The sequence below is a fragment of the Bubalus bubalis genome, chromosome 18, assembly GCF_019923935.1.
Source record: "Bubalus bubalis isolate 160015118507 breed Murrah chromosome 18, NDDB_SH_1, whole genome shotgun sequence".
NCBI classification, from domain to species: Eukaryota; Metazoa; Chordata; class Mammalia; order Artiodactyla; family Bovidae; genus Bubalus; species Bubalus bubalis.
The window spans coordinates 18,213,549-18,239,278 of NC_059174.1; the positions used below are offsets into that span (position 1 = coordinate 18,213,549).

Below are 25,730 nucleotides of genomic sequence, written 5' to 3' on the forward strand. Positions count from 1 at the left end.
GCCTGGTGGGCTGCTGTCTATGGGGTTGCACAGAGTCGGACACGACTGAAGTGACAGCAGCAGCAGCGTGAACTATACTATGCCCCTAACTCCTTCCCCCTGCCAAATTCACATCTTAAAATCCTAACCCTCATTGTGTATTTGGAGATAGGATCTTTAGGGAGGTTAAAGATCCTAATTAAGGTTAAAAGAAGTCATAAGGGTGGGGCCCTAATCCAACAGAACTGGTGTCCTTTTGAGGAGAGGAAGGGACTCCAGAGATGTCTCTCTTCCTGTGTGTGCACATTTAGGACACAGGGGGAAAAATGTTATCTATGAGTTAAAAAGAGAGTTCTCACCAGAATCCAACCCCATTGGCACCTTGATCTCAGACTTCCAGCCTCCAGAACTTTCAGCCACCTGGTTTGTGATATTCTGTTCAGTTCAGTTCAGTTGCTCAGTCATGTCTGACTTTTTGCAACCCCATGAATCGCAGCATGCCAGGCCTCCCTGTCCATCACCAACTCCCGGAGTTCACTCAGACTCACGTCCATCAAGTCAGTGATGCCATCCAGCCATCTCATCCTCTGTCGCCCTCTTCTCCTCCTGCCCCCAATCCCTCCCAGCATCAGAGTCTTTTCCAATGAGTCAACTCTTCGCATGAGGTGACCAAAGTACTGGAGGTTCAGCTTCAGCATCATTCCCTCCAGAGAAATCCCAGGGCTGATCTCCTTCAGAATGGACTGGTTGGATCTCCTTGCAGTCCAAGGGACTCTCAAGAGTCTTCTCCAACACCACAGTTCAAAAGCATCAATTCTTCGGCGCTCAGCCTTCTTCACAGTCCAACTCTCACATCCATACATGACCACAGGAAAAACCATAGCCTTGACCAGACGGACCTTTGTTGGCAAAGTAATGTCTCTGCTTTTGAATATGCTATCTAGGTTGGTCATAACTTTCCTTCCAAGGAGTAAGCGTCTTTTAATTTTGTGGCTGCAGTCACCATCTGCAGTGATTTTGGAACCCCCAAAAATAAAATCTGACACTGTTTCCACTGTTTCCCCATCTATTTCCCATGAAGTGATGGGACTGGATGCCATGATCTTAATTTTCTGAATGTTGAGCTTTAAGCCAGCTTTTTCACTCTCCTCTTTCACTTTCATCAAGAGGCTTTTGAGTTCCTCTTCACTTTCTGCCATAAGGGTGGTGTCATCTGCATATCTGAAGTTATTGATACTTCTCACGGCAATCTTGATTCCAGCTTGTGTTTCTTCCAGTCCAGCATTTCTCATGATGTACTCTGCATGTAAGTTAAATAAGCAGGGTGACAATATACAGCCTTGACGTACTTCTTTTCCTATTTGGAACCAGTCTGTTGTTTCATGTCCAGTTCTAACTGTTGCTTCCTGACCTGCATACAGATTTCTCAAGAGGCAAGTCAGGTGGTCTGGTATTCCCATCTGTTTCACAATTTTCCACAGTTTATTGTGATCCACACAGTCAAAGGCTTTGGCATAGTCAATAAAGCAGAAATAGATGTTTTTCTGGAACTTTCTTGCTTTTTCCATGATCCAGCGGATGTTGGCAATTTGATCTCTGGTTCCTCTGCCTTTTCTAAAACGAGCTTGAACATCAGGAAGTTCACGGTTCACATATTGCTGAAGCCTGGCTTGGAAAATTTTGAGCATTACTTTACTAGCATGTGAGATGAGTGCAATTGTGTGGTAGTTTGATATTCTGTTATGGAAGCCCAAATAGACTGAAACACTGGGACAAAGAACGTACTCACTTTTTATTTGATAGATATGACCAAAATAATCCTCAGAAGTTCTGCCCTACTTCACCCTTCTAAAGAGCTTCCTGGTGGCTCAGTTTGTAAAGAATTTGCCTGCAATGCAGTACATCTGAATTCAATCCCTGGGTCAGGAAGATCCCTTGAAGAAGGGAATGGCAACCCATTCCAGTATGCTTGTCTGGGATATCCTATGGACAGAGGAGCCTGGTGGTGTCCATGCGGTCCCAAAGAACCGGACACAACTTAGCAACTACACCATCACCACCACACTGTTCCACACACACTGCATGCATGCGTAGTTACTTCAGTCGTGTCCAACTCTGCAACCCTAAGGACCATAGCCTGCCAGGCTCTTCTGTCCATGGGATTTCCCAGGCAAGAATACTGGAGTGGTTTGCCATGCCCTCCTCCAGGGGATCCTCCAGACTCATTGCAGGTGGATTCTTTACTGCTGAGCCACAGGGGAAGCCCTCTACACACAGTAAGCAAGGACTTTTTGTCCGGTATCCTCACCAGCACTTGGTATAACCATACTCTTTCATCTTTGTCAATCTGAGAGACACAAAAATTGTACCTAATTTTACTTTATGCATGAAATTGAGATTTTTTTTCCCTCCCTATAGTGTGTGTGATTTTTAGAGTGAATCCTTTATCTTTCCTCTCAATGCCTGGAAGCCCATTATGTGGTATTACATGAAAGCTCATCCAACTCCCCAGGGACATTTCAAATAACTTTCTTATTCACTTTCCATTTCCTCTTGCTTCTTTAATAATTCATGAGTTTAAGTGGCTATAAAAAATAAAGGTAAGAGAACATAAAGGGGGGGGTCTCTCATATTTGGTAGTAAGATATTTAATTCACTATGATTTGGAAAAATGAGCTATAGATCATATAATGTAATTGATGAACAGAGTTTCCATAGAGTCCAATTTTGTCAATTGCCTGATTGCCTTGTGAAATGTATTTGAACAGTTTTCGAACAGAAGTTGTAGTAACAACTGATAGAAGTAGGAATGAGGGAGATGTGCAGTTTTGTTCTTTGAGCTATGTTGAGCTAGGTTAGGGCATGTGCCACCAGGACACTCTGCTCCAGGGCTCCCAGGTGCTCCATTTATGTTATACATACCTTATGCCTGTCCTCTGGGTTCTTGCATTCCAGCCAAATGAAAAAGTTTGGGCTGCAATGACATATGGGTTTCCCTCATGGCTCAGACAGTAAAGAGTAAAGAATCTGCCTGCAGTGCAGGAGACTTGGGTTCAATCCCTGGGTTGGGAAGATCCCTTGGAGAAGGGAATGGCAATCCACTCAATTATTCTTGCCTGGAGAATTCCACGGACAGAGGAGCCCGGCGGGCTACAGTCTTTGGGATCCCAAAGAGTTGGACACGACTGAGCAACACACACACAATGATGTATATTGATGAGAAAACATGCCAACACACCCATGAACCACTGGACTATGAGCAATGCCCCTGACGTATGCCTCTTTGTACATGAGTGTTAAATGTTGGCAGAATGAGTAAATATATATATATGTATGAATGAATGGCAAAGATAGCAATTAGGTAAGTTAAATGTTTCTTGGGAAGGATGTTACTTTGGCCAAGAGGCTGCACACAGCTTTTGACCTTCATAGGACTTAGTCATGAACTTGTAGCCATATTGGTGAATTTCTTGGCTTGAACTGATTGCACTATCAAACTGATCTATGAAAAACTGAAATGTTTACATACACATATACACATTCACATGAAGTGAACTATGATTTGAGAAGCTGGACAGCGATGATATAACTGTTCTTAGCCATTAATTCACAGATGTTGTTTAATCATTGAACACTCATTATGATTGTGTGTTTCAGATTTAGAACTTTGAACAAGGTCAATAATCTTATGTTGCTGTGGTCATAGTCCCTCACTAATTGCTGAGAGTGAATAATTATGTCAAAACATTTTCTAGAGCACTAGGAGAAAGGCTTTCAGCAACTCTTAAATTTGTTACATAAGCTAGTTTCAAAACAGATCGGGGCTACACACTTGAAACTATCTCACTAACCTGATGTCTGTAGTTTGTTTTTTTTAATTTATTCATTTATTTATTTTTGGCTATGATGGGTCTTTGTTGCTGCATGGGCTTTTCTCTAATTGGGGTGAACAGAGTCTACTCTTTGTTGTGCTGTGTGGGCTTCTCATTGCAGTGGCTTCTCTTATTGTGGAGCATGGGCTCTAGGGTGCAAGGGCTTCAGTATTTGCTGCATATGGGCTCAATAGTTGTAGCTCCCGGGCTCTAGAGCACAGGCTCAAGCCTAGTTGTGGCACATAGGCTTAGTTGCTCTGCAGCAAGTGGGATCTTCCCAGACCAGGGATCAAACCTGTGTCTCCTGCACTGGCAGGCAGATTCTTTACCACTGAGCCATCAGGCAAGCCCTATAGGTTTTTTTTATTTCCTTTTTTTCTTTTTGTAAATGGCAAACTTGGCAGTTTCTATTTGAGGCACACAGTGTATGGCCTCCTAGAGCTCCATGCTGTATTTTCTGATTCAGTTTTCCTTGTTGTGTAATGGCTCCATTTGTCCTCAGCCTGCAAATTTTAGTTGGTTTTTGTTCACCTCTTCCAAACCAGTATGGAAATTGACCTGCTACCCCATTATTTTGGTCACACTTTTTAAAGCTTATCAGGCCATCCACCTGCCAAGCAGAAGACATGGGTTCAATCCCTGCATCACGAAGATCCCCTGGGAAGGAAATAGCAACCCACTCTAGTATTCTTGCCTGGGAGATCCCATGGATAGAAGAGACTGGTGGGCTACAGTCCATGGGGTCACAAAGAGTCGGACACGACTGAGCGACTAAACTACAACAACAAAAACTCCAGGGTAACTTCATAAGTTAAATTATTCACATTTTTCTTGAATGAGATGCTTTTTAGACTGGATACATGATAACAATAAAGGAAAAACTTGGCACCTCTTGTCTTGAACGGTACTGTAGAACAGGCCCTTGTGGCTTGGCTTACGCATGTCTGGAAACAGAATTTGCCTTTCTGCTCCTTTGTGAGGCAGTCAAAGCATGATGTGCAAGTGCAAAATATATTTAGTTCTGTCTGTAGCAATTCTTTTGTTGAAGATGGTTGCCACGAAACATCTTGGAGGGAGATTGGGTGGAAATGAATAATAGCCCAGGGCGTTACTTGGATGGGTCAGGCAGAGCACTACCTAAAGGAGTAAATGCTGAAGAAATGCTTTTACTTTAGAAATCATTAAAATTTGAAATCACGGGAGCGATTTTGTTCAGTTGTGTATGTGTTTAAGTAATACCTTTATAGCATAAAAATATTTTTCAAATAGTTCAAAAGGGTTTAAAATAAAAGTCTCCTCCCTTCATGGGTTTCTAGTATTTTCATTTTCCTCCCTAGACTTTTGTCAGTTTCTCGTAGACCCTTCTAGAGAAATTCTACATTTATGCGGTTAGCTACACACATATTCACACATGAGTGGTAGCATATTATAGCCATATTGTCCACTTTGTTTTCTTTCTCTGTTTTGCTTTTTCATAACAATATACTCATTCAACAGACATTTATTGAGCACCTACCTAATACATGTTGTATCCTGTTCTAAGGACTCAGGAGAGAACAATGAACAAAACAAATTATATTGGTTTTCTATTGCTGAGTAACAAAGTACTACAAATTTAGTAGCCAAGAACAACAGACATTTATTATCTCTCAGTTTCAGTGGACCAAGAGTCTGGGCACTACTTAACTGAGTGTTCTGCTTCAGGATCTGGCCAGGCTGCAGTCAACATGTTGGCAGGGCCGCATTCTCATCCGAAGGCTCAGGTGGATTCTTCATCTGCTCCCAAGCACACTCCAGTTGTTGGTAGAATACATTTTCTTGTGGTGACTGGACTGAGTGCTTCAGGTTTTCAATTGGCTGTCAGCCGGAGGTCCTCAGTTCCCAGACGCCACCCTCAGACAATCCACAGACATCAGCTTGCTTCTTCAAGACCAGCAGGAGAGTGAGAGTGGATCTGTGAGCACAGAGGCCCCCAGCCCCTGGGACACAGACGGCTACCAGTCTCTAGCCTGTTAGGAACTGGGCTGTACAGCAGGGCGTGAGCAAAGGGTGAGGGAGCAAGTGAAGCTTCCTCTGTATTTATAGCTCATTCACATTCCCGCCTGAGCTCTGCCTCCTGCCAGATCAGTGGTGGCATTAGATTCTCATAGGAGCACAAACCCTACTGCACTTGAATCATCCCCAAAACATCCCTGCCTTCCCACCCCTGACCCCTGGAAAAATTGTCTTCCGTGAAACCAGTTCCTGGTACTAAAAAGGTGGGGGAACCACTGAGCTAGAAAGACAAAGTCTTATATTATGTAACATAGTCATGGGAATGACAGCCCATCACTTTGCCACATTCTGGTGGTTGGAAACAAGTCACAGGTCCCACCCACATGGAAGAGGAAGGAATGAAACAAAGATGTGAACACTAGGAGGAAGTGTGGATCATGGGTGGGGGTGCATCTTAGAGTCCATCTGCCTCACAAACCAAGCCCCCTTGGGAACTCTACTCATTGCTCTGTGGCAACCTAGATGAGAAGGAAATCCAAAAAGAGGGGACACATGTGTACATATAGCCAATTCACTTTGTTGTACAGTAGAAACTAGTACAACTTTGCAAAGCAACTATACTCCAATAAAAATTAATCTAAGAAAAGAAGTAAAACTAGCAGACATTCTAATTAAAAACACACACACACACAAAAGCAAGCCCTTGCAGTCATGAAGCTGACACTGTAGGAGGGGAAGACAGACAACAAAGGAATAGACAGATAAATGTTGGGTGCTACAAATAAGTGCTAAATGCATGTGTGCATGCTAAGTCCCTCAGTCATGTCTGACTCTTTGCAACCCCATGGTCTGTAGGCTGCCAGGCTCCTCTGTCCGTGGGAATTCTTCATGGAGTGGGTTACCATGCCCTCCTCCAAGGATCTTCTTGACCCGGGGATTGAACCTGCATCTTGTACATCTCCTGCATTGGCAGGTGGGTTCTTTTCCACTAGGGCCACCTGGAACAATAAAGCTGGCTAAATGGAGCAGACGTGCAGGGTACAGTCAGGGCAGGCCTCTCGAGGGGCAGCAATGTGGGAGCAGAGCCCTGAAGGAAGTGAGAGAGCCACACAGAGAGCTGAGGGAAGTGGGCTCCAGCCTAAGACAGCAAGTGCATGGGCCCTACCTTGTGAGCTTGCTGGAGGCTCCTGCAGCCAGGACTCAGGTGGTAGGACACGAGTCCAGAAAGGAGATGGGGAGAGATGAGGTAGGGCCTTGTGGGTGGAAGGATCTCTGAGCAAAATGCAAAACTGTTAGAAAACTGGGGGCAGAGGAGAAGCACTGTTTGGCTTACCTTTGCAAAAGATTACGTGGTTCCTGGGGTGAGAACAGCCTGAAAGGAGGCATCTGTGGAAGCAGGGAGACCAGTTTGTAGGCAGTTTTAATCATCTTGGCAGAAAACAATGGTGGTTTGGATCGAAGTAGCGCTGGTGTGTTTCCTGGAAAGTAGGTGTTCTAGTTTGAGGTGGAGCCTGTCGCCCTAAGGGTGGAATGGATGTGCTTGCAGTGGGAAGAAAAGAGAGCGGTTACAGGTGATGGCAAGGATTTGGGCCTGAGCCACTTGAAGAATGGCATCACCATTTACTGAGATGCAGAAGACTTAGGAGAAGAGGTTTTGGAAGAAAAAAAAAAATCTAGAACTGATTTTATTATGTACTTGAAGGAGAAGAATATAGTCAACTTCTGTGCCACGTTGGATTGTGAAGTTAAAGTGTGGATGCTTTGAGATGACTATTGGAAAGGTATTGTGGTGGCCTAAGCAAGGAGTGTTGGTGGCCCAGGGTCAGCAGAATAGGACGGGAGGAGGGACTTCCCTGGTGGTCCAGTGGCTAAGACTCTGTGCTTCCAACGCAGGGGTCCCAGCTTCGATCCCTGGTCAGGGGACTAGATCCCACATACCACACCTGAAGATCCAACAAGCCTCAACTAAGGCCCAGTGCAGCCAAATGAATGAATGAATATATAAATAAATGAATGAAAAAAATAAAGAATAGAGTGGAAGGAGAGGAAAGTGAATGGTCTTGCAATGTGTTCATTGTGCTTGCAATATGGCCTCCAATGTGTGGAAGTAAAATAGGGCGGGTCAGGAGGTTATCTGAAGGTAGTAGGAACATTTTTGTTGCAGGTGAGACCATACTTGTCTGACAGGCATAAAGCAGAAGGTGAGTCTCAAAGTCAGAACAAGAGCAATTGTAAAACTGGATTCTCCACAGGGACTTTGGGAACTTTTTTCATGAAGAAGTGTCTTAGTCAGTCCAGGCTGCTATAGCAGAATACCACAGAAAATCTTAAGGTGGGTTATAAACAACAGGAATGTATCTCCTGCAGTTCTGGAGCCCGGGAGCCTGGGGTCAGGGTTCCAGTATGGTCAGGTTCTGGTGAGGATCCTATTCCAGGTTGCAGACTGCCAGTTTCTTGATGTGTTCTCCTCTGCTAGAGAGCAGAGAGGAAGCTAGTTCTCTCCTGATGCTTATAAGGGCATCAGTTCCATTCGTGAGGACTCCATCCTTATGATGTCATCTAATGTTATATCATCTAATCTTATAATCTTAGAGATACCAAGGGAACATTTCATGCAATGATGGGCTCGATAAAGGACAGAAATGGTATGGACCTAACAGAAGCAGAAGATATTAAGAAGAGGTGGCAAGAATACACAGAAGAACTGTACAAAAAAGATCTTCACGACCCAGATAATCACGATGGTGTGATCACTCACCTAGAGCCAGACATCCTGGAATGTGAAGTCAAGTGGGCCTTAGAAAGCATCACTACGAACAAAGCTAGTGGAGGTGATGGAATTCCAGTTGAGCTATTCCAAATCCTGAAAGATGATGCTGTGAAAGTGCTACACTCAATATGCCAGCAAATTTGGAAAACTCAGCAGGGGCCACAGGACTGGAAAAGGTCAGTTTTCATTCCAATCCCAAAGAAAGGCAATGCCAAAGAATGCTCAAACTACCGCACAATTGCACTCATCTCATATGCTAGCAAAGTAATGCTCAAAATTCTCCAAGCCAGGCTTCAGCAATACATGAACCGTGAACTTCCTGATGTTCAAGCTGGTTTTAGAAAAGGCAGAGGAACCAGAGATCAAATTGCCAATATCCGCTGGATCATGGAAAAAGCAAGCGAGTTCCAGAAAAACATCTATTTCTGCTTTATTGACTATGCCAAAGCCTTTGAGTGTGTGCATCACAATAAACTGTGGAAAATTCTGAAAGAGATGGGAATACCAGACCACCTGATCTGCCTCTTGAGAAATCTGTATGCAGGTCAGGAAGCAACAGTAGAACTGGACATGGAAAAACAGACTGGTTCCAAACTGGGAAAGGAGTACGTCAAATCTGTATATTGTCACCCTGTGTATTTAACTTATATGCAGAGTACATCATGAGAAACACTGGACTGGAAGAAGCACAAGCTGGAATCAAGATTGCCAGTAGAAATATCAATAACCTCAGATATGCAGATGACACCACCTTTATGCCAGAAAGTGAAGAGGAACTCAAAAGCCTCTTGATGAAAGTGAAAGTGGAGAGTGAAAAAGTTGGCTTAAAGCTCAACATTCAGAAAACAAAGATCATGGCATCTGGTCCCATCACTTCATGGGAAATAGATGGGGAGACAGTGGAAACAGTGTCAGACTTTATTTTTTTGGGTTCCAAAATCACTCCAGATGGTGAATGCAGGCATGAAATTAAAAGATGCTTACTCCTTGGAAGGAAAGTTATGACCAACCTAGATAGCATATTCAAAAGCAGAGACATTACTTTGCCAACAAAGGTCCGTCTAGTCAAGGCTATGGTTTTTCCTGTGGTCATGTATGGATGTGAGAGTTGGACTGTGAAGAAGGCAGAGCGCTGAAGAATTGATGCTTTTGAACTGTGGTGTTGGAGAAGACTCTTGAGAGTCCCTTGGACTGCAAGGAGATCCAACCAGTCCATTCTGAAGGAGATCAGCCCTGGGATTTCTCTGGAGGGAATGATGCTGAAGCTGAAACTCCAGTACTTTGGCCACCTCAAGTGAAGAGTTGACTCATTGGAAAAGACTCTGATGCTGGGTCTGATGCTGGGAGGGGTTGGGGGCAGGAGGAGAAGAGGGCGACAGAGGATGAGATGGCTGGATGGCATCACTGACTCGATGGACGTGAGTCTGAGTGAACTCCAGGAGTTGGTGATGGACAGGGAGGCCTGGCGTGCTGCGATTCATGGGGTTGCAAAGAGTGGGACACGACTAAGCGACTAAACTGAACTGAACTGAATCTTATATCCAACACTTTGGCCATCTGCTGTGAAGAGCCAACTCATTAGAATAGACCCTGATGCTGGGAAAGATTGAAGGCAGGAGGAGAAGGGGACGACAGAGGACTAGATGGTTGAATGGCATCACTGACTCAATGGACATGGGTTTGAGCAAGCTCTGGGAGATGCTGAAGGACAGGGAAGCCTGGCATTGCTGCAGCCCACAAAGAATTGGACATGACCGAGCAACTGAACAACAACAGTCTTATACCCACCCCATCCCCCCACTCCTATACCATTACATAAAGTAGTTGGGTTTCAACAGCTACATTTGGGGAGGACATAAACTTTCACCCCATAATATTCTGCTCCTGAGTCCCCCACATTCATGTCCTTTTCAAATAAAATCCATTCGTTCCATCTCCCAAGTCTCAAAAGGTATTAAACTCATTCAACATCAACTCTAAAGTCTGAAGTCCAAAGTCTCTTCTGAATAGCATCCAAATCAGGTATGGGTGGAACTTGAGATATGATTCGTCCTGAGGTTAATTCCTTTCCAGCAGTGAAATGTATGAAACCAAACAAATTATGTACTTCTAACACATAAAGATGTGACAAGTATAGGAACAGACATTCCCATTCTAAAAGGGAGAAATCAGGAAGAAGGCAGCAAGTCCAGCAAGGAAAACTTCATGAGATCTCAAGGCTCCGGAATAACACTCTTCGTTGCATGCTCTCCCCTTCAGGCCCACTGGGGCAGAAATCCCACATTTCTGACCCACTGGGGCAGTGGTTCCACCTCCACTGCCTCCAGAGCCCTAGGAAGCCCCATCCCTACAGCTCTGGGGGGCCTTCCCCTCTGGCTGTGGGCAGAGGCTGTCTGACCTGTTGGAAGCAAGGCAATGGTTATCTTTCCGGAAACCAAGGAGGCAGCCCTGATGATCTCTGAATTGCCTTTGGGGTCACTTGTCTTTAAAAAATATATTTTTTAATTAATTAATTTATGTATTTGGCTGTGCCGGGTCTTAGGTGCAGCACTCAGGATCTTCCACCTTCATTGTAGGATGGAGGATCTTGAGATGCAGCATGTGAACTCTTAGTTGTGATGTGTGGAATCTGGTTCCCTGATCAGGGGTTGAACCTGGGACCCCTGCATTGGGATCACGGAGTCTTAACCCCTGGACCACCAGGGAAGTCCCACTCTTCCCTTGCCTTAAAGAATAGCACACCATCTCCTCAACTAGGCCTATGGTCTTGTCCTGTAAAATTCATGAAGTCTGACAGCCTTCCTTCATTCCTTCCTATTTCCTTCTTCAGTTCAAACTGGTAGTTCTCCTCCTGGGATGGCTGACTCCTCCTGCGGTTCACACCCCTACTCATTTCCCAGTGCCCCATATGGTCACTTGGCCATATCCTTAGTGTTCTCGTTTGTTTTTTTTTTGCAATATGGATAGGCTGAGAATTTTCCACATCATTAAGTTCGACTTCCTTTTTGCTTAACAAGCTGTCTTTAAGTCATTTCTCTCTGCTTGAATTTTACTATAAGCCGCCAGGAGGAGCCAAGCCATTCCTTTGACACTTTTTTTAGAAATCACTTCAGTTAAATATAAAATTTCATTGGTTGCAAGTTCTATCTGCCACAAAACACTGGAACACAAATCACAGCTCAGCCAAGTTCTTTGCCACTTCTTACAAGTATTGCATTTCCTCCGGTTTCCAGTAACATGCTCTTCATTTCTATCTGAGACATCACCAGAATGCTCATTACCACCCATATTTCTACCAACATTCTACTTCAGTTCAGCTCAGTTCAGTTCAGTCGCTCAGTTGTGTCTGACTCTTTGCAACCCCATGAATCACAGCAAACCAGGCCTCCCTGTCCATCACCAACTCCCGGAGTTCACTCAGACTCACGTCCATCGAGTCAGTGATGCCATCCAGCCATCTCATCCTCTGTTGTCCCCTTCTCCTCCTGCCCCTAATCCCTCCCAGCATCAGAGTCTTTTCCAGTGAGTCAACTCTTTGCATGAGGTGGCCAAAGTACTGGAGTTTCAGCTTCAGCATCATTCCCTCCAAAGAAATCCCAGGGCTGATCTCCTTCAGAATGGACTGGTTGGATCTCCTTGCAGTCCAAGGGACTCTCAAGAGTCTTCTCCAACACCACAGTTCAAAAGCATCAATTCTTCGGCGCTCAGCCTTCTTCACAGTCCAACTCTCACATCCATACATGACCACTAGAAAAACCATAGCCTTGAATAGATGGACCTTTGTTGGCAAAGTAATGTCTCTGCTTTTGAATATGCTATCTAGGTTGGTCATAACTTTCCTTCCAAGAAGTAAGCGTCTTTTAATTTCATGGCTGCAGTCACCATCTGCAGTGGTTTTGGAGCCCCAAAAAATAAAGTCTGTTACTGTTGCCCCTTCTATTTCCCATGAAGTGATGGGACCGGATGCCATGATCTTTGTTTTCTGAATGTTGAGCTTTAAGCCAACTTTTTCACTTTCCACTTTCACTTTCATCAAGAGGCTTTTGAGTTCCTCTTCACTTTCTGCCATAAGGGTGGTGTCATCTGCATATCTGAGGTTATTGATATTTCTCCCGGCAATCTTGATTCCAGCTTGTGTTTTTTCCAGTCCAGCGTTTCTCATGATGAACTCTGCATATAAGTTAAATAAGCAGGGTGACAATATACAGCCTTGATGTACTCCTTTTCCTATTTGGAACCAGTCTGTTGTTCCATGTCCAGTTCTTTTTTTTTTTTTTTAAACTTTACAATATTGTATTGGTTCTGCCATATATCGAAATGAATCCGTCTATGTCCAGTTCTAACTGTTGCTTCCTGACCTGCATACAGATTTCTCAAGAGGCAGGTCAGGTGGTCTGATAGTCCCATCTCTTTCAGAATTTTCCACAGTTTACTGTGATGCACACAGTCAAAGGCTTTGGCATAGTCAATAAAGCAGAAATAGATGTTTTTCTGGAACTCTCTTGCTTTTTCCATGATCCAGCGGATGTTGGCAATTTGATCTCTGGTTCCTCTGCCTTTTCTAAAACCAGCTTGAGCATCTGGAAGTTCACGGTTCACGTAGTCCTAAAGCCTGGCTTAGGAATCCCCAAAGAAGACTGAGACTTTCTCTACAGACTTCTTTTCTTTGACCTCTCTTCAGAACTACCTTTAAAAAGGGGAATTCCCAGACCTCCCTTGAGGTCCAGTGGTTAAGAATCCACCTGCCAATGCAGGGTACATAGGTTCCATCCCTGGTCTGGGAAGATTCCAGAGCCTGTGCTCTGCAACAAGAGAAGCCACAGCTCAAGAGTACCCCATCCGGCTGCAACTAGAGAAAGCCTGTTTTGAAGACCCACTGCAGCCATACATAGATACACAAACTAGTAATTTAAAGAGATCAAATTGCTAACATCCATTGGATCATAGAAAAAGCAAGAGAATTTCAGAAAAACATCTACTTCTGCTTGATTGATTACGCCAAAGCCTTTGACTGTGTGGATCACAACAAACTGTAGAAAACTCTTCAAGAGATGGGAATATCAGACCACCTTACCTGCCTCCTGAGAAATCTGTATGCAGGTCAAGAAGCAACAGTTAGAACTGGGCATGGAACAATGGACTAGTTCCAAATTGGGAAAGGAGTATGTCAAGGCTGTATATTGTCGCCTTGCTTATTTAACTTTCATGCAGAGTACATCATGCAAAATGCCAGACTGGATGAAGCACAAGCTGGAATTAAGATTGCAGGGAGAAATATTAATGACCTCAGATATGCAGATGACACCACCTTTATGGCAGAAAGTGAAGAGGAACTAAAGAGCCTCTTGATGGAAGTGAAAGAGGAGAGTGAAAAAGCTGGCTTAAAACTCAGCATTCAAAAAACTAAGATCATGGCATCCAGTCCCATCACTTCATGGCAAATAGATGGGGAAACAATGGAAACAGTGGCAGACTTCTTGGGCTCCAAAATCACTGCAGATGGTGACTGCATCCATGAAACTAAAGATGCTTGCTCCTTGGAAGAAAAGCTATGACCAACTTAGACAGCATATTAAAAAGCAGAGACATTACTTTGCTGACAAAGGTCTGTCTAGTCAAAGCTATCATTTTTTTTCAGTAGTCATGTATAGATGTGAGAGTTAGACCATCAAGAAAGCTGAGCACTGAAGAACTGATGCTTTTGAACTGTGATGTTGGAGAAGACTCTTGAGAGTCCCCTGGACAGCAAGGATATCAAACCAGTCAGTCCTAAAGGAAATCAGTCCTGACTATTCATTGGAAGGACTGATACTGAAGCTAAAACTCCAAAACTTTGGCCATCTGATGCGAAGAACTGACTCATTGGAAAAGACCCTGTTGCTTGGAAAGATTGAAAGCAGGTGGAGAAGGGGACGACAGAGGATGAGATGGTTGGATGATATCACCAACTCAATGTACATGAGTTTGAGCAAGCTCTGGGAGTTGGTGATTGACCGGGAAGCCTGGCATGCTGCAGTCTATGGGATCACAAAGAGTCAGACATGACTGAGCGACTAAACTGAACTGAATAATTTAAAAATTGAAAAATAATTTTTTAAGGGAGGGGGGTATTCCTTGGGGGTCCAGTAGGATCCCATGCTTTCATTGCCAAGGGCTCAGGCTCAATCTCTGGCCCAAGAACTAAGATCCCAAAAGTCACATAGCAGGAAAAAAAAAAAAAAGAGTTACCTTTAAAGGGCCATTCATGGCAGTGTAAGCTTTTCTAGCGATTGCCTCCAAATACCCCAGTCTCTACCCTTTTCCCAGTTTGAAAGCTGCTTCCATATCTTTAGGTATTTGTTAGAGCAGTACCCCTACTTCTTAGCACCAGTAACCTGTAATAGTCAGGGCTGTCCATGGAAACAGAACCAGGAGGATATATATATTGTCTATTTGGATTTATTATATATTTATGTAATATATACCCAGATATAGAGATTTATATGGAGATTTATTATGAGGAATTGACTCATACAACTGTGAAGGCTGAGAAGTCTCTTGATCTCCTGTCGGCAAGCTGCAGACCCAGGAAAATCAGTGGTCTCATTCAGTTCAAGTCTGAATAGCTGAGAACCAGGGATGCTAATGATATAAGTCCTAGTCCAGGCTGGAAATCATGAGACAGATGAGATGTCTCAGCTGAATCAGCAAGGCATGCAAAAAGGGGTCAATTCGTCCTTCCTCTGCCTTTTGTCCTATTCAGACAGACACTGAACCCATAAGGCCCACCCACATTGTTATTTTATTTGTATTATTTATTTATTTGGCTGCACAGGTGTTCATTTTGGCATGCGGGTCTTCAATCTTCACTGAGACCTGCAGGATGTTTAGTTGAGGCCTGTGGGATCTAGTTCCCTGGCCATCGCCTCTTGCACTGGGAGTTCCAAGTCTTAACCACTGGACCACCAGGGAAGTCCCCAAGGCACACCCACGCTGGGAAGTGTAATCTACTTTCCTGAGACCACTGATTCAAATCAAATGATTGCTTAATCTTGGGCATTCCATAGTCAGTCAAGTTGATACCTAAAATTAGCCATCGTACTAAATAACTATTTTTTAAGGAGAAATTCTGGACTACCTTTCAACTTATGTAGGTCCTAGCAACAGAATGTTCTAGAGCAGCAGTCCCCAATCTTTTTGACCCCAGGGACTGGTTTCTCGGAAGACAATTTTGGACGAATGGCATTGGGGGATGGTTTCAAGCACATCGCATTTCTTGTGCACTTAATTTCTATTATTATTACATCAGTTCCACCTCAGATCATCAGGCATTAGATCCCGGAGGCTGGGGACCCCTGTTCTAGGGTGAGGCTTCAGTTTTTAGTAAGAGTCCTTGTCTTTAGAAATGGAATTTCTCTGCTTGAGTTGTTCGATGATGGGTGACAAAAGTAAATGTGGGTGAATACCTTCTTAGGCAAGACTGCCTTTCCTGGGGTCTTCTGTCTCATCCACACACTGCCCTGCAGTGATGAGTTATAAAAAGAGATGGTAAAATGCAGTTATGTGAATGTTGCATTCTGACGGAGTTTCTGGGCTTTCTCTCCAGAGAGTGGTTGCCCAGGGACCGCCAGCATCTGCTTTGCCCACTCAAGACCAAGGATGCTACTTCCCTTACAAACAGAAAGGCAGTAGAAGGAGTTGCCTCAATAGCTTTGTGGAAACTTAAAAATTTGAAAAATGTATGGACTTCTTACAGATAGGTCAAGAATTATAGGAAAATGCACTCATTCTGGCAGTATTTTCTATTTTTTTTTTCTCCCATGGTCCATTAGGCTGGGCAAGCAACTCTTTGTTGGGGCTTTAGCAGCTACCATGGTCATATTATATGAAAACACTGCTCAGAACAGAGATTATCAAGGCAAATCAATAGGGATAGAAAGTAGATTAGTAGTTGCCTGGGGCTGGGAAAAGGGACTGGTTGCAAACAGGCCCTAGAGATCCTTTTAGGGTTGGAAATTATCCAAAATTGGATTGTGGTGATGACCGCACAACTTTGTAATTTTTTTTTTGAAATTTTATTTATTTATTAAAATATAAATTTATTTATTTTAATTGGAGGTTAATTACTTTACAATATTGTACTGGTTTTGCCATACATCAACATGAATCCTCCACAGGTATAGAACTTTGTAAATTTAGTGAAGTGAAGTGAAGTCGTTCAGTCATGTCCGACTGTGACCCCATGGACTGTAGCCTACCAGGCTCCTCCGTCCATGGGATTTTCCAGGTAAGAGTACTGGAGTGGGTTGCCATTTCCTTCTCCAGGGGAAATTCCCAACCCAGGGATCGAACCCAGGTCTCTCGCATTGTAGGCAGACGCTTTACCGTCTGAGCCACCAGGAAAGCTGGTGTAAACTTAAATTTAGTAAAAGTCATTAAATTGTACACTTAAAATGAGTCAGGACATCCCCTGGTGGTCCAGTGGTTAAGAATCTGCCTTGCAATGCAGGAGACATGAGTTTGATCCCTGGTACAGGAATTAAGATTCACCATGTCTTAAGGCAACTAAGCCCATGTGCCACAAATACTGAGCCTGTGCTCTAGCGCCTGTGAGCCCAAACTACCCCTGTGCACCCAGAGTCTGCGCTCAGTAACAAGAGAAGCCACTGCAAGGAGAAGCCTGTTCACGGCAGCTAGACAGTAGCCCCCGCCTGGCGCAACTAGAGAAAGCCTGAACACAGCAATGAAGACCCAGTGCAGCCAAAGTAAAAAGAGTGAATTTTATGGTATAGGAATTACAGTATAAAGATTTTAAACACACACGTGTGTACTGTACACACACACTTTCACTTCAAAAATCCCAGAGTGCACACAATTTGAGCCATTTTTTCCCTGAAAGTTAGGAGTGAAGAAATTTTCACTGTGCAGAACGAGATACAGCCTTTCACGTTGCATGTTATGTTGAAGTCTCATTGAAATTTAATTCCCTACTTGGAATCCTCTTTGTATTCACAAGAGAGGAAACAAACATGGTACAATAATGTATACTCCAAGCAAAAAAGGGAAAGTTGTAAATGGTGCCTAAGCCCCAGGTTATTAATACCTGGAGCAAATGCTTCATTTCCTAAACACAGAAGATAACTAATCACTATAACTATGTGACTATTATTCATGGTTTTGTGAACTCTGGAGTGGAGTAATCACACTAAGATTTAATTATAATGACAATTATTTATAATATGTATGTGCAATTCCCCTTCTGTTTTATTCAAGCTAATAAATCAGCAAAATCATATTTAAATTTGCTTGATTCTTGGGTAACTTGCTTCTCATTTCTCTATTCAATTTTCACTCTGCACAATCTTGGTGTTTCTGTAAATCTTACAAGTTGAGATCATCAGCTCAATATTTTCCCCTCTAAGAACTACTAACAACAACAAAGAGCATGAATACTGAGAATGATAGGACATTACATTATGCAGGAAAATGTCTGGGGTTTTGATAGCTGTATTTTTTGGCTCATCAATTTAATGAAGGTGGTTTTAAAGAATGTAATGTTCTAAATAGCAAAATGAAAAGGTTGAGTAATCAAAATTTATTATTGAAATTGGTATAGTCTTTCTCTTTGCTTGCAGTAGTAGATTACTTTGTGACAAAACGTTGCAGATTTGTTGGGGAAAGTGAATATATTTTTAGGTATTTTAAAGTTCCCTGGGTACAGTGGAAAAGAATCCACCTGCCAATGCAGAAGGCACTGGTTCAATCCCTGGTCTGGGAAGATTTCACACAACTCTGAGCAACTAAGCCCCTGCACTGCAACCATTGAGCCCATATGCTGCAACCACCGAAGCCCATGTGCCTAGAGCTTGTACTCCGAAACAAGAGGAGCCACTGCAGTGAGAATCCCATGCAGAAGAGTAGCTCCCACTAGCCACAACTAGAGAAAATTTGTGCACAGCAACAAAGACCCAGTGCAGCCAAAAAGAAATTCTCTACTGGTTTACTTTAGACCAGAGGGTTTTGAGGAAACTTCCAGAAGAGACACTCTATGATTCCACACACATTCAACACAACTGCATTGCCTTATCATCCTGCACACAAAGTATATTCCTGCCTCAGGGCCTTTGCACTTGCTATTCCCTCTACTTGATGGATCATTCCCTAGATGGTCATGGTCTACTCCCTAACTTAAGTCCCTGCTCAAATATCACTTCCTCAGAGCAGTCTTCCCTGATTAGCCCATCTAAAAATAGCACACAGTCACTAGCTTTTTAGCTTGATTTCTTTCTCTGCACAGCATTTCGCTGTCTGTCTGACCTTATATGCTTGCCTTACTAGAATGCAAGGTTCATGAAGGCAGGGACCGCATCATGTTCATTGCTATATCCCCAGATTCTTATATATTCCTCACATAATAATTGCTCAAGACATATTTCTTGAATTAATTAAATAAATTTTAATTTGACTTTGAATATTTACTTTTTGCCTCCCTAACCAGACAATCGGAGAAGGCAATGGCCCCCACTCCAGGACTCTTGCCTGGAAAATCCCATGGGTGGAGGAGCCTGGTAGGCTGCAGTCCATGGGGTCGCTAAGAGTCGGACACGACTGAGCGGCTTCACTTTCAGTTTTCACTTTCATGCATTGGAGAAGGAAATGGCAACCCACTCCACTGTTCTTGCCTGGAGAATCCCAGGGATGGGGGAGCCTGGTAGGCTGCTGTCTATGGGGTCGCACAGAGTCGGACACGACTGAGGCGACTTAGCAGCAGCAGCAGCAACCAGACAATACCTTCATAGAAGACAGGCAAAAGTCCTGGTCACTTATTTATCATCTCTAAGATGATTAGCTCAGTTCTGCAAGGATACTAGACATTCAACCAAAGTTTACTGAATGAATGCCTTGGAACATGGGTGTGTGACATGGCTGACCGGTCAATATTGCCGGCAGGTGAACTAGAAGAGTAATATCTCACCTTTCAGCCCATATTTTACAAAGTATACTTTTATGTATACCAATTCATCTGATCATTTTGTTAATACTTTACTAGGTCTTAAGGTTTGCCTGAAGAAACAAGCACTCAAAGATAACAAGTGTTGATTTCTGACATTTCAGTCAGTTCATTCTCTCACTCAGTCACATATGATTCTTTGGGACCCCGTGGACTGCAGCATGCCAGTCTTCCCTCAGTTCAGTTCAGTTCAGTCGCTCAGTCGTGTCCAACTCTTTGCGACCCCATGAATCGCAGCACGCCAGGCCTCCCTGTCCATCACCAACTCCCGGAGTTCACTCAGATTCACATCCATCGAGTCAGTGACGCCATCCAGCCGTCTCATCCTCTGTCGCCCTCTTCTCCTCCTGCCCCCAATCCCTCCCAGCATCAGAGTCTTTTCCAATGAGTCAACTCTTCCCATGAGGTGGCCAAAGTACTGGAGTTTCAGCTTCAGCATCATTCCCTCCAGAGAAATCCCAGGGCTGATCTCCTTCAGAATGGACTGGCTGGATCTCCTTGCAGTCCAAGGGACTCTCAAGAGTCTTCTCCAACACCACAGTTCAAAAGCATCAATTCTTCAGCGCTCAGCCTTCTTCACAGTCCAACTCTCACATCCATACATGACCACAGGAAAAACCATAGCCTTGACTAGACGGACCTTTGTTGGCAAAGTAATGTCTCTGCTTTTGAATATGCTATCTAGGTTGGTCATAACTTTCCTTCCAAGGAGTAAGCGTCTTTTAATTTCATGGCTGCAGTCACCATCTGCAGTAAAGTCTGACACTGTTTCCACTGTTTCCCCATCTATTTCCCATGAAGTGGTGGGACCGGATGCCATGATCTTCATTTTCTGAATGTTGAGCTTTAAGCCAACTTTTTCACTCTCCACTTTCACTTTCATCAAGAGGCTTTTGAGTTCCTCTTCACTTTCTGCCATAAGGGTGGTATCATCTGCATATCTGAGGTTATTGATATTTCTACTGGCAATCTTGATTCCAGCTTATGTTTCTTCCAGTCCAGCGTTTCTCATGATGTACTCTGCATAGAAGTTAAATAATCAGGGTGACAATATACAGCCTTGACGTACTTCTTTTCCTATTTGGAACCAGTCTGTTGTTCCATGTCCAGTTCTAACTGTTGCTTCCTGACCTGCATACAGATTTCTCAAGAGGCAGATCAGGTGGTCTGGTATTCCCATCTCTTTCAGAATTTTCCACAGTTTATTGTGATCCACACAGTCAAAGGCTTTGGCATAGTCAATAAAGCAGAAATAGATGTTTTTCTGGAACTCTCTTGCTTTTTCCATGATCCAGCAGATGTTGGCAATTTGGTCTCTGGTTCCTCTGCCTTTTCTAAAACCAGCTTGAACATCAGGGAATTCACGGTTCACGTATTGCTGAAGCCTGGCTTGAAGAATTTTGAGCATTACTTTACTAGCATGTGACTTGCTCAAACTCATGTCCATCGAGTCGGTGATGCCATCCAACCATTTCATCCTCTCTCGTCCCCTTCTCCTCCTGCCTTCACTCTTTCCCAGCATCAGGGTCTTTTCAAATGAGTCAGTTCTTTGCATCAGGTGGCCAAAGTTTTGGAGCTTCAGCTTCAGTATCAGTCCTCCCAATGAATATTCAGGATTGATTTCCTTTAGGATGGACTGGTTGGATCTCCTTGCAACAAGAGATGCCACCACAGTGAGAAGCCCGAGCACTCCAACTAGAGTAGGAGTAGCCCCCACTTACACAACTAGAAAAAGCCCAAGTGTGGCAACAAAGACCCAGCACAGCCAAAAATAAAATAAAAAATTAAAATAAAAAAATCTAATAAAGACTGTCTTGAAACATATATATGCATGGAGAGATTTTTTGAAAAGCGTTTATTAGTCTTCACAGTAGTTATTTCTAGACAGTGGGAACTTGCTATTACATTTTTTGGCTTTGCATTTCTCTCACTTGTATTTTTAAAGCCAACTTGAAGTTATGAAAATAAAGTTTTTTTCTATACAATGCTTTATTTTTTAATTTGTCAATGTGAATAGCATAAAAATACCACTACTCATTTTCCTGGCTATGAATTCTCAGAACACAGCAAACTTCATTCTGAGACAACTTTTAATACTGATTTATAGTAAAGCAGTAACAAACAGAATGAACCAAAATTCTTTAGCTTTTGTGTGTGTGTGTGTTTTCTATATTTATGCCCATGTTATTCTCTGAGCAAGAAAAAAGGTAAAGTGATGCTTTGTATTTTCATCTTTGCCAAAAAAACCTTTCCAGGATATTGAGCTCCCAAAATCGGGCGTTAGGGACTCACTCTGGACTTTGGACCAACTTTAGAGGGCACACATGAAACATGCTCATTTCTTTTCCTTTTTTCTTTTGATGATTTGAAATACTTAAAACACCCTTTTGCTTGTCTTTCACCGCAGGGATTTGTGGAAAATCTCTACTGGTGCCAACAATATGGTCCCCAAATTAGGCTTAAAAGGCTTTGGGTTTTCTTTAATTCTGAACTAAGAAGGGTTTTTCATGGTTGCTGATGCATCTTCGGACACGTGGTTTCTTCACACGCTGAGTGGCTTGTGTGTCTGTCTCCCTGCCTGTGGGTCTGCGTGTGTTTATGTGTGCAAGTCTTTGTAAAGTGGTTTGGGGTGTGTGACGGTGGTTTTGAGCCCATGGCTTACGCACTCTACGAAGAAGCGTGTCCAGCCCTGTAGGTGGGAGCAGGTTTCTTGTCTCGGGGTCGCGTGGGGAAACCCTCCACCAAGTCCTGCGTCTCCCAGTTCTGGCCAGGGCGCGGCAGGGAGGGCGCTGGGGGCAACCGGGTGGCCAAGCAACAGAGGAACCAGCGGAGCCTGCATCCGGGCAGGGTCCCGGACACGTGCTCTGCTAGAAAGAGGGACGCACTTTCCGCCCTCTGGAACGGTGCTTAGAGCGGTGATCTATCCTGGGAGGGGTTACAGAAGCCCGAGGATCCGGGAGCTGCAGCCTGGGGGAGGGGAGAGTGGGCGGGGCGGCACCGCCCACAATCTATTCCCTCCGGAGCTGGCGGCGACCGGCCTCCGTCCGGCCTCACCCAACCTCGGGGGCCAGGAAACTGAGACTGGAGGCGGTACGCGCGTCAGGGGTGCCCTGACGCCCAGGTATGTGCGACCCCCGCCCCCCTCCCTAGCCGGGGTCGGGACGGTTAGACCGGGCGGTTGCGGCTCCCAGACGCGCCACACCGCAGCCTCTGTGACGCACGGCGCGGCCTCTGGGGCTGGACTGGCGGCTCGGCCCGGCGGGGGCGGGGCAAGCGCGGGAGGGAGGGGCGGGGCGGGGGCGGAGCGAGCGGGGCGGAGCCGACGTAGGCCCCGCCCCGGGCCCGGAGGAGCAAAGACGCTACGGAGCAGGCGCGTCCCCCCACCCCCCCGCCGCCGCCGCCGCCGCCGCCGCCGCCGCTGCCGCGCCGCAGCAGCCGCCGCCGCCGCTAGCCCTTCTCAGGAGCTGCCGCTGCAGCCGCCATTTGCACGGGGACCCCGGTGACAGGGGCTCGGCAGAGGGGCGGAGGGAGGGGGGGAGGGCCCGCAGAGCCCCCGAGGGCGGGAGCGACGCCGCCTGCGCCGGCCGGGCTCCTTGCGCGACCGCGCCGCCCGCGGCGGGCCCCGAGCAGCAGTAGCAGCGGCAGCGGCAGCGGCAGCAGCAGCAGCAGCCGAGGCCGGGCGTGCGCCTGAGGCGCGGCGGCGGCGGCGGCGGCGGCCCTGCGGGCAGCCGGGAGGGGCGGGGGCAGCGGCCGCCGCCGTTTGATGGATCCGAGGATCGCCTGGTTCCAGCCAGAGCAGCTCGGACCGTCCAACAGTCTGTGGATGCAGATCTGGGAGACCACCCAGGGACTGAGGAACCTCTACTTCAACCACCACTGTCACAGCAGCGGCGGCGCGAGCGGCGGCGGCGGCGGCAGCAGCACGGCCACCGGCGGGAGCGGCAGCAGCACCGGCAGCCCCAGCGGCGCGGCCCCGGCCCCGGCCCCGGCCGGCATGTACCGCTCCGGGGAGCGCCTGCTGGGCGGCCACGCGCAGCCGGCGGAGCAGCGGGACTTCCTGCCCCTGGAGACGACCAACAACAACAACAACCACCACCAGCCCGCGGCCTGGACCCGTCGAGCCGCCGCGGGCCCCTCGGCGTCCCCGTCCCCCTCGGCGTCCCCGTCCCCGCACTCCTCGACCGCCGTCCCCGCCGCGGAACCCGCGGACCCAGCCTCGGGCAGCAGCAACAAGAGGAAGCGGGACAACAAGGCTAGCACCTACGGACTCAACTACAGCCTGCTGCAGCCCAGCGGAGGGCGGGCCCCGGGGGGCGGCCGGGCAGACGGCGGCGGGGGCGTGTACAGCGGGACCCCGTGGAAGCGGAGGAACTACAACCAGGGAGTCGTGGGGTGAGTGGTGGCCTTGCGGCCTGGTGGCCTGGCCCTTGCACACGCGCAGCCGGGCACACGCCCACAGAGTGGGGGGGGGCTGGGGGGGGCCTGGGTGAGGCCCCCCCAACCTCGGCCTGCCTTAGTTACTGGTCCTCAGGGGTCTGATGGCGTCCCTCCTCCGTCCACACCTTCTCTCAACCTTCGTTAGCAGTCCACACCTTTGCCCCCTCCCTCTCAGCTCCACGCCTTTTCTGGACATCCTCTCAACCCTCCACACCCTCCCCTCACCTCCCTTAGTCATTCACATCTTCCTTCCTAACCGTTCACATTTTCCCTGGACTACCCCCATCCCCACCCCCCATCCATCCACTCTTTCTTCCCATCCTCCCCAGTCAAACACACCTTCTCTCTCTTCTCTCCCCATGCCTCTAGCCCTCCCCACCCTGCCCCCCATCATCACACCCCAAAATGAAGTCGCCTAACACAGGCACATCATTCATTCCCTGAGAACATTCCTGTGTTAGTGCCTTTTCACGGTACCGGACCTGGAGGTGCTTTCCTTGCCAAGAATAGAAACATCCAGAAAGCTCCTCCCCCTCCCCCAATCCCAAACAGGAATCGTGGCAGCTCTGAAAGGCTTTGGTGGCTATTGACCCTTTGGCCCATCTCTCTATTTTTTATTTCTTAGAATTTCCTATGTTAGTGATGCCTTGCTGTGTCGGGAGTGAGGAATGAGGTGACAGTTAAGCTTAGGCTGGTGGAGATGGTGAGCTCTTCTTTTCAGGCGCATGGAACTTTCTAGGAGTTCATCGTCTTTGGCCCCAGTTTCTCACTGTAAAGTTGTCATCCTGGCAGAGACAGCCAATGCTTTTCATTCTAGGGGGTAACTTTATGCTAATGAGTGAATGTTGCACCACTAATGACTTTCTGTTTAAAGTTCAGCTGTTACAAAATGGAATCTTACCTGACCCCTAGTGAATTATGTACATAAGCAGGGACTGTTTCCAGGTTGATTTCCCCTGTGCTGGGATAGACTACAAAGTCTTACAAAAATTTTGTAAAATGAAGGTTTTGGGGCGTGTGTGTGTGTGTGTGTGTGTGTGCGCGTGTGCGCGCGTGTGTAGCTTGAGTATGGAGAATGAGCTGTAAAATTGCTTTTCACTTTTCAGATCCTGTTTTACATCATGGGTTACAAGTAGGCAGGTGAAATCACCATTAATAGTCCCTTGTGGAACCTTTTCTTAGATTCACCCATTCAGATGTGCCCTGCTTTGGCAAGCAGAGAGAGTTCTGTGTACCTTTTTGAAGGTCTGGGTAAAATGAGTTGGTGGGTTCCATCTGCTTCTAGTGGGCTGGTGTCTGCTCTATGCTACTATTACAACTCCCACCTTTTATGGAAAATGCAGTTAAGCGTTTTAAGGCTGGCCCTGGGGTACATGTCAAACCTGTCCTCACTTTCCAGGGGGGATCATTTTGGATTGAGTCCTCTACTGCTAAGCTTCAAGGGCGCTCTCCATGGTCATCTTCTTTCAATAAAAGGCTCATGGTTCCATCCTGATAGCATTTCCAAGATGAAGTATAAACCTGTGGTTTGATGACAGGCAAATTGATATTGAGGGATTCTGATAGTTTCATTTCACAGGAATAAGCTCCAGTTAAGTAATCACTGTCAGTTAAAACCTCCAAGTTCCCTAGTTTCGTTTTACTGAAGCGTCTGCTTATGTATGTAGCAAAGGTGTATTATAAATCC

The 25,730-nt window shown here is 45.8% G+C and overlaps 1 protein-coding gene and 1 non-coding gene across 7 annotated transcripts in view; both read left to right on the top strand.

The window, feature by feature from the left end:
* The first annotated feature begins 7,696 nt into the window (after positions 1 to 7,696).
* TRNAG-UCC lies at positions 7,697 to 7,769 on the top strand. The gene has a single exon. It is a non-coding gene; the product is annotated as a tRNA-Gly (tRNA).
* Positions 7,770 to 23,233: 15,464 nt separating this feature from the next.
* The window catches only part of TENT4B (terminal nucleotidyltransferase 4B), a 71,892-nt gene continuing 69,395 nt past the window's right edge, over positions 23,234 to 25,730 (top strand). For all 6 annotated transcript variants that reach the window (XM_025268633.2, XM_025268634.2, XM_025268628.3 and 3 more), the window contains exon 1: positions 23,234 to 23,998. In XM_025268633.2, coding sequence (XP_025124418.1) covers positions 23,370 to 23,998 — 629 coding nt within the window. In that variant the 5' untranslated portion in view covers positions 23,234 to 23,369. The remainder of the gene's footprint in view (positions 23,999 to 25,730) is intronic.